This window comes from Pantherophis guttatus, chromosome 10 (assembly GCF_059756535.1).
Source record: "Pantherophis guttatus breed Tessera chromosome 10, ASM5975653v1, whole genome shotgun sequence".
Taxonomy (NCBI): Eukaryota; Metazoa; Chordata; class Lepidosauria; order Squamata; family Colubridae; genus Pantherophis; species Pantherophis guttatus.
In genome coordinates, this window is record NC_142072.1 from 9,606,064 (window position 1) to 9,620,975 (window position 14,912).

Here is a 14,912-nt window from a genome sequence, read left to right on the forward strand (position 1 = left end):
TAAAACATTTCCTGTGCTGATATATGACTCTACTGTTCAATGTGGACCATTTTCAAGGCAGATTCATTATGAATTTATCTCAAGTGTTCTAGTCAAGACAGAACATTAGAAATCCTGTCATTGTTGAAGTTACTGAGGAATCTGATAAGGAAATCTCTCTGAAAATATGACCCAACAGGTCCTGGTTGGTCTACTATTTCTTATACTTTGATCAAAGTCACACTGTATGAATTAATTCATTAGGACAATAATCCTGTGCCCACTTTAACCATTGATTTATAAGTGACCATCATCTATGAACATGTATCCGTTGTCTCAATTTTACTCTAATCGCTTCTTTTACCCCTCTACTGCCCCAAAGAGTGGGTGCATATGTACTATTTCTCTCTGAATAATACTCCATTTTGCAACACTTAATTCTATGAGCCTAAAAAAATGATCAAGAACGCAAATTTTAGTAAAAGAAGTAAAAAATTCAAAATAAAAAATTATCACAGAAGGACCCATAGGAGGAATAGGGCACTGCTAGGAGTCCTAGTTTGAGGTAAGAGATCATCATCATCATCATCATCATCATCATCATCATCATCATCATCATTTAATGACCCCACAATCCCTTGCGGGGTGGAGTCTGGGCAACTGAATGGAGCTAGCAGAGCATTTAATGGCCGGATGCTCTTCCTGTCACCAATGCAAAGTTTTGTTCAGCAGATGTATTTTCATTGTGCCCAGAGAGAGAAATATCTGCCTCTATCTAGGATCCAGTTTGAGATAAGAAATGTTGGGCATAAAATACTGTTTTATATGCTCATACATGTGTTTGTGTGCATACATATATACCATATAACTATCGATTAATGCAGACAGAGTTTGTACAATGTGGTTACCACAGTACAGTTTATCGAAGCTGCTTGGCCACTCCAAAGTTTAACCACATCCACATTTTAACATTTCTGCAGTTATGCCGTCTACACCTGCAGCTTTATCAGCATTCCACATTATCATGGCATTTATGATTTGTTTATCATGTTTTTCTTAACTAACATGGCGCTTAAGTCTATTTTGAGGGATGTTATTACTGTTCTCATACATATCTCTAAAATACTCTCCCAGTATGATCTCACTTTGGTTTGTTCCCAAAATTTTTAATCACTTTTAATTCATTCACTCTGTTGGAGATTCTTTGTTTAGCTTCCTTCGTCTATTTCCAAAACACATTGCTTAATTCCACAGATACAGATACAGGTTAACAGAGTTAGAAAGGACCTCGTAGATCATCTAATCCAACCCCCCGCCCAAGCAGACCCTACACCATTTCTGACAAACGGCAGTCCAATCTCTTCTTGAAAGCTTCCAGTGATGAAGCTCCCACAACTTCTGAAGGCAAGCAATTCCATGGGTTGATTGTTCTCACTGTCAGAAAATTTCTCCTTATTTCCAGGTTGAATCTCTCCTTGTTCAGTTTCCATCCATTATTCCTTGTCTGGCATACAATCTATTTTTGGAAAATAGCTTGACTCCTTCCTCTCTGTGGCAGCCCCTCAAATATTGGAACACTGCTATCATGTCTCCCCTGGTCCTTCTCTTCACTAGACTTGCCATGCTCAGTTCCTGTAACCATTCATTGTATGTTTTAGCCTCCAGTCCCCTCATCATCCTGGTTGCTCTTCTCTGCACTCTTTCTAGAGTCTCAACAACTTTTTTTTCTAGTGCGGTGTTGAAAACTAGATGCAGTACTCTAGGTGTGGTCTTACTAAGGCTTTATAGAGTGGTATTAGTACCAAAATCACTTTGCGTTTCCTCTGGCCCTTGTTCTCCTTGACTACATTCCTGGCCACTAAGAGACACAAATAGGTGTGTTACCTAAATTATGCAGCAATCGGTTCCAACTGCTGGTTCCAGTTTCTCTTCTCCTCTCTCCCATTTGCAATGGGGATGGAATACGTTACCTATATAACTTTCATTCTCTCTCCTCTCACCTCTCCTCAAGCACAAAAGACCAAGTCACTGTCCTCCTTTTCTTCTTTCCCACATTCAATTGTAGAGAGGACTGAAATCTATTGGGTGATTTAATAAAAGAGAATTACTATATTCCAGGCTTCTGGGGAGGTTCATAAGAGCACTTTCTTCGAGGTTCACATGCAGAGATAACCATGCCAAACTTTGACAAACAACTCAGGGCAGACATCCTGATTAGGGGGTCCTCCCAATGTGTGTTTTAGAGTTTCACCCTTGGAACTCCTGGCTGGAGCAGCACCAGCTCATACTTGAATTATTATCTACGGAAGACTCCCTACTGGGCTATGCATCTAAGTCAAGTTTTATCCATTAACTACTTTGTCATCAGACAGCTGTATGGGAATTGTGAGTAATACACAGAGACTAGCTTTCCTTTCTCCGGAAAAAGTAGCTTGCAAAATTGGCTGATGCAACAGAAAAATGGTTGATAGAATATGATCTTCTGGCAGCCGGAGCAATGGATTTAATGGCAATAGGGTTTTCTGATGACTCCTAGAGGTGCAGAGAGTGATGAGGAGTATCACAACTCAGCAACAGAGGAAGTTTGAAATCCAGAAGGGGAGAATGTCTGTTTGAGGGAGGGAATGATTTTGATAACAGCAAGAGGAAAGGGCATGATTCAAAACAAATTGGGAAATCACTTGTGTCTCTTTCTGCAAAGGGAAAGGTAAAGGTTCCTCTCACACATATGTGCTAGTTGTTCCTGATTCTAGGGGGCGGCACTCATCTGCATTTCAAACCTGAAGAGCCAGCATGTCCGAAGATGTCTCTGTGGTCATGTGGCCAGCATGACTAAATGCCAAAGGCGCACGGAACGCTGTTTCCTTCCCACTAAAGATGGTCCTTATTTTTCTACTTGCATTTTTTACGTGCTTTCGAACTGCTAGGTTGGCAGAAGCTGGGACAAGTCACGGGAGCTCACCCCGTTACGCAGCACTAGGGATTCGAACCGCTGAACTGCCGACCTTCTGATCGACAAGCTCAGCCTCTTAGCCACTAAGCCACTGCATCCCTCTTCTTCTGCATAGCAGTTGCTTAATATGTGGTTCTTTAGTAAGATACTTGTATCTTGTTTTGCACCGTTTATAGACAGAGGGACCCAACCGCTTCCCACCTCTATGGGCTACCTTTTACTTTGGTATGAGTAGGGGTCTACTCTTTGTAAAAAGAGGGGAAGGTTTTTTTGACATGAGAAAAGATAAGATGGGCCTCTCATCTTTTGTAGTGTTTTATCTACAACCTAGAACTAAGGAAAAATTTCCTAAAAGTGAGAACAATTAACCATTGGGATGGTTGCCTTCAGAAGTTGTGAGTGCTCCATCACAAGAGGACCGGCCAACCACCTGTCTGAAATGGTATAGGATCTCCTGTTTGAGCAGGGGTTTGGACTAGAAGACCTCCAAGGTCTCTTCCGACTAAGTTATTCTGTTATCTCACAACACATCATGTGTCTGAATAAAACGATTGTTTTCATGCTTCTCCTTCTTCTTCTTGTGCCATGTCCGTCATTGGACATTGGCGATCATGTTGGCAATCCTATTTTTGTCAACAGCTAGTTTTCATGCTAGTGAAACAAATTTAACATTTCTATTTTGTTTAACCCTACAAATAAAAAGATGAGAGGAGACGAGAGGAGAGGAGTGGAGAGGAGACAAGCTCATTGCCTTCTGAGATTATACATTAATTTCATGTTGATATGACAACACAGGGGCAAAGTTTGTAAAAAAATTGGCCCTAAATATCCCTAAAAGTTATTTAGAACATCTGGGAGAGATAAATATACAGTATCTGTATTCTATCTTAGCTGAAACTCTGTAGATGCCTCTCTGTCCACTTTATTGTATCAATTCCAGGGTATAATCAACTCAATCTCTTGCATTTATTGAAGAGCCAAGAGCGCATATGTCTTCTTCTGGCTTCCTAAAATAGGCCATTTAGTTCTTCCTTTTGTTCTGCCAAGAAATCCAACCCTTGAGGCCCCTGGAACTTCTCTGTTAAATTAGAAAGAGGCGTTGTCAGAATTCCTATAAAAGGGAAAGAGTAGCTAAAGTCAAAAACAGAGTGAACTAACTTTCTCTTTCTTTCTTTCTTTCTTTCTTTCTTTCTTTCTTTCTTTCTTTCTTTCTTTCTTTCTTTCTTTCTTTCTTTCTTTCTTTCTTTCTTTCTTTTTCCAGGATCAATACTGTGAAAACTGGAGGTAAGAGACCATCTTGGATTGTATCTTGGGGTGCTTTTTGGTTGCCCTCCAAACCAAATTGTTCATCGTAGAGCAACAGGGCTACAACTAGTTTACGTACTGACTTTCCCCCACCATGTGGGAAAAATGCATGTTAAGGCTGCTACTTAGTTCAGGGGTGGGGGTGGGGGGGTGGGGGGGAATAAAATTTCGTCCTTCATCTAAAATAGAGGTGGAAATTCAGATGTTCTAAGAACTAAATTTTTCAGCTTTGTCTTTTTTGGCCATTTGAGCTGGAGCTAACTAATGAGTGCATATTTGGGGAGGAAAGTCTGTAATTATCTTTTTGCTAATTCCTTTTTCCTCTTCAGTTTCATTTCTATTATCTATTAGCTCTGTCTTTCTTTGGATCAGATTCCCTTTTACCTTCCCCAACAGGATGTCAAATAGATTAGGACTACAGCCTCCAGAATCCCCATCCAGTGGATCCAGTGTCCAAGGATTCTGGGAGCTGTAGTCCCAATGAACCTAGACCAGTGATGGCTAATCTTTTCCGGACCGAGTGCCCAAAGTGCGCATGCGTGCATGAACTCACAAAATGCAATGCATGCATGGCCTTGTGCATGTGCCCCATCCCACCGTGCATGCACATGCAGCCCCCCACATGCACCCCACCCTGTGCATGCACACACGCCCTCGCATACCCCCTGCTCCCCCATGCATGCATGGCAGAGACCTGAAGACCAGCTGTCCGGTGGGAGGCGTGCACGCATGCATAGCAGAGCTGAGCTGGGATGACAGCTCGCGTGCCCACAGAGGGGGCACTGCATGCCACTTCTGGCACGGGTGCCATAGATTCGCCATCACGGATCTAGACAGTTCCATGGTGGGAAATGTCTGAGAATTAGATTTTTCAAAGCATGCCACATACTAACTAAACCATTCTGCCTTTTTATCCAATTTTAAATATTGTCCCCTTCCATAATGTAATGGGCAGGCAACAGATGTAATGTAATGGGCAGATTACAGAATAATTATGTTCATACATTTTGATTTACGTAATTTTGGTTTAGTATGAATGCAGCCATTGTCATTTGTGAAAAACACAGTTAATTAATCATAGCTTTGTGTGATATTTAACCCTAGTATTAAGAAATGCTAGTACCACACTCAGTATTTATGCATATTTGAGATCCTAGAACCTCATCCTGTCTACATCATGTTAGGAAACCTGGTTGTCTCTATCAGTTTTGGATTATCATTTCTGTAGTATGTTTTTATTGACTAGGTAGGCTTGGGCTGATGGAAATTCAGATTCAAAGCATCAAGGGGGCAGGAATTGGCTTCCATAGCAGACTTCAAAAGTGTCAGGGTCTTCATATGCATTCATGTTAATTTTTTTAAAAAAATTTGATTTATATGCCACCCTTCTCCGGAGACTCAGGGCGGCTTACAATGCGCTAAGCAATAGCCTTCATTCTTTTGTATATTTATACAAAGTCAGCTTATTGCCCCCACAAACTGGGTCCTCAATTTACCTACCTTAGAAAGGATGGAAGGCTGAGTCAACCTTGAGCCTTGGCGAGATTCGAACCTGCAGTAATTGCAGGCATCTGGTCTTAATAACCAGCTTAATAACAGGGTGCCTTAGACCACTGTACTACCAAGGCTCTTTAAAATTAAATTAAAATTAAATTAAATTAAACATTACGCATTCATGTTTTGGTTTGGCTTTGTAGGCAAGGAGATCCTGATCTTCTTGGCCAACGTGGAGCTCTTAAAATGTGATTAAGCTGAGCTGGAAGAAATCTCAGCATCTGTTTCCATTGGGAGTGATCAGAGGAAAAAGGAGAAGGGGCTGCCCTGCTACCCATTGGCTGGACCCTATAAACGATGACCCTGGGATGACCATGGCGGATCTGAAGGAGGCAGAGCGAGACAGAGGGGCATGGAGAGCCCTGATCTATTGAATGACCCAGGTTCAGACCTGAATGAATGGCTGATGATGATGCTTCTACTAGAGGTGGAGGAAAATGTTCCTGCAGTTCCTTTTCTGTTTATTTATTCAGGACTCCCTAGGTAAGTTCATATCGTGTTTTAAGCCACCGTGTGCTTTCCTTGTTTGTAGTTGAGCATGTTTTTGGTGCCAAACTGATAGCGGTTTCTTTAACAAACCACAATTAAGCATGGTTTTTGTGTGCACACAGGCAATACGTTATCTCCTGGAATACAACTGATCTGGAGACAGTTGTTTAGATGTAATGTAATAGAATGTCAGAAATTAACTGCTACCAATACAATGTTTGTCCATTATGTAAGCTGGTGACCCCCAGGGGGAGAGCCTTCTCTGTGGGGGCACCTACCCTCTGGAATCAGCTGCCCCCAGAGATAAGGAGAATCCAAGACCTCAGTGCCTTCCGCCGTGCCCTTAAAACCCACTTTTTCCAGCAAGCCGGGCTGGCTTAGGAAGAAATTTTTTAAATTTTTTAAATGTTTAATTAGTTTGTGGTTTTTTAAATTTTTGGGCCAAATTTATATAGATTTTAATTGTTTTTAATATTTGTATTTCATGTTTTTAATTCTGGCTGTGCACCGCCCTGAGTCCTCAGGGAGAAGGGCGGTATATAAATTGAAAATAAAACAAAATAAAATAAATAAAATAAAATAAAAAATTATATCAGGGGTTTCCAAACATGGCAACTTTAAGACTTGTGGACTTCAACTCCCAGAATTCCCAAGGCTGGCTGGGGAATTGTGGAAGTTAAAAGTCCGCAAGTCTTGAAGTTGCCAAGTTTGGAGATCTCTGTATTATATGACCATTTTGTCTCATCTTGCATTAGAGATGGCATTAGAGAAATCCAGGCTCTTGGAGAAATCATTTGCTGCTGTAAGGTTTCAGTTTTATGCCTACACAATTCATGAAGTAGAGAGACAAGTTAATATTTGTGCCTGCTGCTTCAGGCAGTTTCCCCAAATTAAGTCTGCTTCCTTCTCAGAATAGATAAAGCTTTGGGAACGGCCATCAACAGAAACATTGGCAGATCGGATCAGAAGGTCAGAGTGGGAAACGGCCAGCTTTATCGATTTTGTCCCACTTTAAATTCTTAGGTGAACAAAACTGACCTGGGAAGAAGAATTGCATCATTTAAAAAAATAAATAAATAAATAAAGATTCAGCCATGGTTTCTTGCATAATTCCCAACAGCTGGGTTCAAACAATGTGCGTGACACTTAAGAACAGTTGTTGGAAAATAAAAAAAACAAGTCAGAAATTGTGTTTCCTGTGTTTTTGGGCTTCTTTTCTTCCATTTGATATGTCAGCTGGTGAATTTGATGAGGCTGATTCATCTGCATAGTTCTGCTAAAGCACTTCTTGTTTATTTTAATTTTTGCAGAGGGTGGGATCCAGTGGCGAAATTAATTTTTTTAAAATACCAGTTTTGTGGGTGTAGTATAGCTTGGTGGACGTGGCTTGGTGGGTGTGGCAGGGGAAGGATACTGCAAAATCCTCATTCCCACCCCACTCCTGGGGGAAGGATATTGCAAAATCTCCATTCCCACCCCACTCTGGAATCAGCCAGAGGTGGTATTTGCCGGTTCTCCGAACTACTCAAAATTTCCGCTACCTGTTCTCCAGAACCTGTCAGAACCTGCTGGATTTCACCCCTGGTGGAATCCCACAAAGCAAAGTCACAGGGAGTACATGGACAAAAATTAATGGCATCACTGACAAGGCCAAGTACTTGACTTATGACTTGAACGTTTTGTGGCTGATCACCACAGATCAGGGGTGGGCTGCTGGGGGTTCGCAGGGGTTCGGGAGAACCTCTAGCTAAGATTCTGTGCAGTTCGGAGAACCCCCAAGTCCCACTCCTGGCTGGCCTCGTCCACCCCTCCCCTCCCAGGAGTCCCCGCATGGCCCGTTTTGGATGCAGGTAAGTGCAGGGTGCACACACAGGCTCGGGGAGGGCAAAAAAAAGGCCTACCAGAAGTTTGGGAAGGCCAGAAACGGGCCTATTTCTGGCCTCCAGAGGTCCTCCGGAGCCTAGGGAGGCCGTTTTCGCCCTCTCAGAGGCTCGAGGAAAGCCTCCAGAGCCCGGGGAGGGCAAAAACACCCCCCCCATACTGTGGTGTAGGAGGCCAACTAGGCTACGCCCACCCAGCAACCAGGCAGAGAACCCCTTGCTAAAAGTTTTGAACCCGCCCCTGCCACAGATGACAAGATTCTGTGTTGTCAGTCATAGAAAAGCACCTCTGCTGCCTTTACCCCTCTTTTGAAGACCTTTTACACATTTACTTTTTCTAATTCAGCTCTCAGCTCAGGGGCATTTGTGAAGCTCTCTTGCAAGCGTCAGCAATTTAGCAGAATGAATCCAGCTGGATTAATGGAGAATTTATAGCTCGATTCACCCAGTGTCCTAAATTGTGATTTATTACATAAACCGGTGATGTTAAGCCATAAACTAGGATGTAGGTGGAAGGTCTTCGAACCAGATATTGTATCTGAGTCAAGGATCCAGTTGTGGACTCAGCCACTACTGAGACAACACGTGTAAAACAACAGAGTCTGGGAGTGGGGTGTAGGTTTGGAGGTGATGACATTATACAAGACCAAGAAAAGGAGCAAATGGCTCAAACAGTTTGAAAACCACCACACTATATGCAAATATGTTTTCTACTACTAGCTGAAAACAATTTAATTTGCCTAGAGATTTCTATAAATGTTTCATTGGAGCTGCACTGTTCAAATGTGTTTTAATTTCAAATGAAAAACTACCATAAAATTGTATGAATCTTCACCTCCAATGTTTGGGTTTTTTTTTTTTTTTGGCAACTGTTGTCAAATACTTTCCGACTTCATCAGATGTATTCTTAAGAATATATTTTCACAGTTGCCTTTAATTTCACTTTGGGGATTTCTTTTCTGCAGGCCCCATCCTGTAATCTGATTTCTGCTCATTACACTCTTCTTAAACTTCAAAATTGACAGGATCAGCCTGGAACAATGGTAGAAGAACTTTCAGGATTTAAGAATTGGACTTTAAAAAGAATACATGGACATTAATACCCCTTTGAGCAGGACACTGGTGCCTAAACCATGTTTTTTTTCTTCCTTTTTAAAAAGATATCCAACTCATCAAGAACTCTGCCCTCCAAGAATGCCATCACTCCAATAAAGTTTCAATCATTACATATGACACTTTTTTGTGAAAAATCAATGGCTTTGGGGAAGAAAAAATTGAAAGAGAGAGTGCTATATATATGCAGCTTTGAGATCCCGAAGGGAAGGTGAGACAGACATCTATCAAACAAGTGGACATAATAGAGATTTGGTAATTCCAAAATGGGGTCTTAGAGTTCATATGTAGACCATAGGCCATCATCTCCCCATCATTCTAGGTGATTTGGTGTTAAGAATTCCAACCCCTTTTGTTCCTTTTTTTGTTATGTATTTGTTCATATCTCTCTTTTACTTTCACAATTCTTTTCAGCTTTTTTGCTACCACTAACTTGTTAGTCACTGTTTCTTCCACCCCTGTTTCCCCCTTACAAACAATGTTAAATGAATGTTGGCTGTTGGGTTAGTAATGACAGCTGTAGCTAGGGGGACCTTTGCACAGGTTCGCCTGGTGCACCAATTGCGACCCTATTTGGATCAGGAGGCTCTCCTCACAGTCACTCATGCCCTTGTCACCTCATGGTTGGATTATTGCAACGTGCTCTACATGAGGCTACCCTTGAAAAATGTTCGGAGACTACAGTTGGTCCAAAATGCAGCCACACGAGTTATAGTGGGTGCACCTAGATACATCCACCTTACACCAATTCTCCGCGAGCTGCACTGGCTCCCTATTGGTCTCCGGGTGCAATTCAAGGTGTTGGTCATTACCTTTAAAGCCCTATATGGCTCAGGGCCAGGCTGTCTTCAAGACTGTCTTCTACCACATAGCTCCCACCGACCGGTAAGATCCCACAGAGTCGGTCTCCTCCAGGTCCCGTCAGCTAAACAATGTCGGCTGGCGGGCCCGTGGGGGAGGGCCTTCTCTGTGGCTGCCCCAGCTCTCTGGAACCAATTAACTCCTGAGTTCCGGACCGCCCCCACCCTATTGGCCTTCCGCAAAGCGGTGAAGACTTGGCTCTTCCGGCAGGCCTGGGGCCGTTGATCTTGTTATAATGATCTTGCGAGACCCAGCCACGAATTGGAGTGCATGTGTTTTAAAGTTTTTAATGTTTTAATGTTTTTCTTTTTATGGGATTGTTCGCATTGTATTATTCTTTGTTGTAAGCCACCCAGGGAGTTGGGCGGAATAGAAATGCGACAAAATAAATAAATAAACAATGAGCAATGTTATCCAAAAGAGTCCACCAACTGGGCATAGTTTGTGGAAATCCTGAATCTTCTTTTACGCAGATGCATAAAATTGGCTATATTGTGCCTTTGTTGAACTTGGCATCTATCTACCCCACAGGAAAGTTTGTTCTGTAAGAATGAAATGAAGAGGTTGAGATGCAGCTCTTAGCCTTACAAATGCAGTTCTCTAAAAAACTGTTGGCAGCATGATCATTACACTGGATTTGCCAGATTTGGTCTCTGACACTTCGTACATAACCTCTCTTCAGTTGCATCAATCTCTTCAAGGGTTAGCCATGGTGAGTTGTAAATTCTGAGTAAGTGAAAGGCCAATCTGAACAGCCTAGCTAACATGTTTTCCTATTAGTCACCACTGGTGTCCCGCTGGTCAAAGATTTCACAACCAGAATCACATCCACAGCCTAGGAATATTCACTCTCCAGGGTTGGTTGATATATTTATGTCCGAATCTTATTTAAATCTTCCCCAGAGAGTATTCTGGGAATAGCTATTAATTCCTATATCAAGAGAAACGAAAGGAGGAAGCTCAGAATTACAGTGGGACCATCGTGTTCTAAGTCCATGGAACAGAAGGTAAGAAAAACTGTATTGTCTTTTACTAAATCATGCTCAGGAATTTCAGAAAGTATGGTTTTTGTGAATGTCCCAGGCAAATAAATATACATGTCCCAGGAAAATGTTGCAAGATCCAATCTGAGTTGGTCACCAGGACCAAAGGTTTATTCTTCCAAGCTTTCACACTTTGCTGGAGTCCATCATCAGGAAACTTCTCTTGCTCCAGAATATGTACGCTGGGCTGTTCTTTGCATTGTATTTATCTGGCTCCTCCTGGTTGTCTGGAGTTTCTGGTTATTAATTAGGGCGTTGATGGCTAGTTCAGTAGATGGGTAGCTTTTGTGTGTTGTGAGATATGGGATAGTCCGTTGCAAGGCGAAACTAGTAGGGAATCATACTTGCAAGTTACGTGATCCGTCCTGTTCTTTATTTAATAACGCAATATTAAAATTTGAGATGTGCATCTTCTATAATTCTGGGCTGTCATTTTTGCTCACTGACACCAAAAGAGGGTAACGGTTGTATGAAAGGCAGAAATTCTGTCTACTTAATTTCAAGGTAGGATGACTGGGAAAGATTTGCTGGTTAAATTTCTTTCTTTTTTCTTTTTTTTCTTTTCCTTCTCGCTTACTCTTAAAGCACAGGATTCTGAGTAGCAGGGGAAAAAATTCCTTTTGGCAGAGTCTTAATTATGAGCCCAAAGGCATTTGAGATCACACAATTTCCTCCTTTCCTATTTTAGCTCTTCAATTATGGATGAAAATGGTCTCATTTTTAAAAAAACAGCTGTGGGACCCTAATTTCAATATACTGAAATTCTGCCTGGCAGAAGCATCTGCTGCCCGGGGGTGGGGGGGAGGGGGAGGGAGGAAGAAGGGAAGGGGAGGAAAGCCAAGATGGTGGCTACCACCCCCCTTTAAAATGTGCTTATTTCTTATTTATTTACATTTATTGGCTGCCCAACCTATGCGACACACCTAAAAAAATGAACTAGGCTTCAGTCACTCCGTTGTGGTCACCATCTCAACTTTTCTGACCCCTCCCCTTATTCAGGCATTGCTGCTGACTGTGGTCTTCTGATCCCTGATTCCCCCCCCAATTAATAAATAAAATAAACAGCCTGTTCCCTTTACTATTTCTTTATTTGCTCACAACAAGAGCTAAAATAGGAAAGAAGGAAATTGTGTGATCTCAAATGCCTTTGGGCTCATAATTAAGACTCTGCCAAAAGGAATTTTTTTCTCTGCTACTCAGATTCCTGTGCTTTAAAAGTAAGTGAGAAAGAAAAGAAAAGAAAAGAAAGGAAAAGAAAGAAAGAAAGAAAGAAAGAAAGAAAGAAAGAAAGAAAGAAAGAAAGAAAGGTATCCCACTTATCTGTTACAGTTTAAAAGTACTCAAAAACTATTTAGAACAAGTTGTTTCTTTATAAAAGCTAAAGGTAAAAGTTCCCCTCACACATATGTGCTAGTCGTTCCTGACTCTAGGGGGCAGTGCTCATCTCCGTTTCAAAGCCAAAGAGCCAGCGCTGTCCGAAGACGTCTCAAGTGGTCATGTGGCCGGCATGACTAAACGCCAAAGGCGCACAGAACATTGTTATCTTCCTACCAAAGGTGGTCCCTATTTTTCTACTTGCATTTTTTACATGCTTTCAAACTGCTAGGTTGGCAGAAGCTGGGACAAGTAACGGGAGCTCACCCCGTTATGCAGCACTAGGGATTCGAACCACTGAACTGCCGACCTTTCGATCGACAGGCCTACCGGAAGTTCGGAAAGACCAGAGCCTGGGGAGGCCATTTTCGCCCTTCCGGAGGCTCGAAAAAAGCCTCCAGAGCCCGGGGAGGGCAAAAACATCCCCCCTCCATGGTGCAGGAGGCCGACTAGGCCACACCCACCATGGCGATGCCCACCCAGCAACTGGGCAGAGAACCCCTTGCTAAAATTTTTGAAGCCCTGTATATTTATATTAAAATACATACACAAGATATTTACAGAAGATATTAAAATATCATTAGCGCTGTTCCTCTTGTTTTTGATAAATGATTCAAGAGAGACGAACCATCTCTAATAGCCCAAAACTATTCTATTTGTTAAACAAAAAAACAAAAAATGAGATTATGTATGATGTGAGTTTTGTAGCTCTCCAGTATACACTCAAAAATAAATAAAATGTTCCTCAAATTGTGGGGAGCTTTGGTAGCATTTATCTTATCCGTGTGGGAATTTTTTGTTGGTCTTATTTAGATTGAACTGCATGTGAGTGAAGAATATCTTTTACTGAATCATAGAGATTACTGCTGAATTGAGCCCCTCTGTTCGCAAACACATTTGAAGTTAATGTGCTATAAAAACACGGAGAGGCGGTTTGGTGTAGTGGTTAAAGCATCAGGTTAGAAACTGGGAGATGTGAGTTCTAGTCCTGCCTTGGGTACAAAGCCAGGTGGGTGAGCTTGGACCAGTTATTCTGTCTCAGGCCTAGGAATCAGACAACGGCAAACCACTTCTGAAATCTTGCCAAGACAATGTAAGGACTTGTCCAGGAAGTTGCCAGAAGCCAAGACTAACTTGAAGGTATGTATAAACACACACAAATAAAAACACCGAATGCCTTTCAACAGCTAGATGTTGGAAAGACAGAACTTCCAACAGAATGCAGGACAGAGCTAATCTTAAAATGTATTTTGCAGCTTCGGTTAATAGGAGGTCAATGATGGAGTTAATCAACCTCTGGAGCAAGTTGGGTATGTTTTTTGGTGAGTACTCCATACCATCCCTGGTGCCCTTTGTTCTCTTTTGTAAATGGGACAAGTGGGAATGTAATTGCACAAGAGCAAGTCTTCACATTCTGTGCTGATGTGAATTTAAGATATCCTTTTACGTTCTAAGGCACAAGATTCTGGCTGTAGCTTTATAGAATTCTGGCCAGATAAATATTGCACAAACCAAGAAATCTTTGGAATTTTTCAATATGCTGTCTTCAATCTAGAGGAAGGTATTGTGTGGGGAAGTAGCCCCTGCCCAACCTTTGAATAAAATGACACGATCTTAGTAGAAAAGAAAAGTGATAGACAAGAGGAGCCAACATAAACAAGGGCAAGATGACTAATAGATTAAAAGAAATAATTGACAGGGTCTCTGTACATAAATCACAGACTCCTTTGGCTCATAACGCAACAAATTCTTTTAAAGATGGTCTTGTTTAGTCATTGTACTTCATCACTGTTATTGTAATGGTATGTGGGGAAAACCTTGAGAGACTGAGCCAAGAGACATTGCCTGGGGAATAGTCAGATAACAGACAGTGTAGCTTGCAGCTGGATAGTGACCAGAGTAAAAAGCTCAAAAGAGACTCTCCCTGGTTTCTTGGGCAATAAAAGAGATGTGGTGGTGGGTGGAGAATTATACTTTTAGTCTTGCAAGATTTGTCAACATCGCACTAAAATTAAATAGAAGTAGCTCATCTGGTCGTAATTCCTGTCTGATTCATCCCGTGAGGCTGACATCAATCTTGCAAGTGTGAAAATACAATTGTTTTCCCCCCTCCTTTACCATCGAAGAAACTAGAGAGGGTCTCTTCAGAGCCTCTTGCCCCATCCATTAACCAGTTGTGGGCTATGCTGTCTCTTATCTGACTCTTCCCTAGGCAGCAGCTCTTTGACCAAAGTCTTTCCCACATACCATTGCAGTTATAAGAATAGACACATCATGTTGACCAGGTTCAAATTGTACAATGATCTTCACTGGATTCCACCCCTTATTGAGAACTTCTTTCTTGACCTTACTTCAACAAAT

At 41.8% G+C, this 14,912-nt stretch overlaps 1 protein-coding gene across 9 annotated transcripts in view; it reads left to right on the forward strand.

The window, feature by feature from the left end:
- The first annotated feature begins 4,033 nt into the window (after positions 1-4,033).
- Positions 4,034-14,912, forward strand: part of LOC117669319 (IgGFc-binding protein-like) — a 39,093-nt gene continuing 28,214 nt past the window's right edge. The window contains exons 1-5 of one of the 9 annotated variants that reach the window (XM_087876406.1): positions 4,034-4,216; positions 5,935-6,274; positions 9,126-11,141; positions 13,594-13,691; positions 13,808-13,873. In XM_087876406.1, the coding sequence (XP_087732532.1) occupies positions 13,828-13,873 (46 nt within the window). In that variant the 5' untranslated portion in view covers positions 4,034-4,216; positions 5,935-6,274; positions 9,126-11,141; positions 13,594-13,691; positions 13,808-13,827. Of the gene's footprint in view, positions 4,217-5,934; positions 6,275-9,125; positions 13,874-14,912 lie in introns of all 9 variants that reach the window. The other 8 variants (XM_087876407.1, XM_087876401.1, XM_087876405.1 and 5 more) reach the window with 8 other exon arrangements.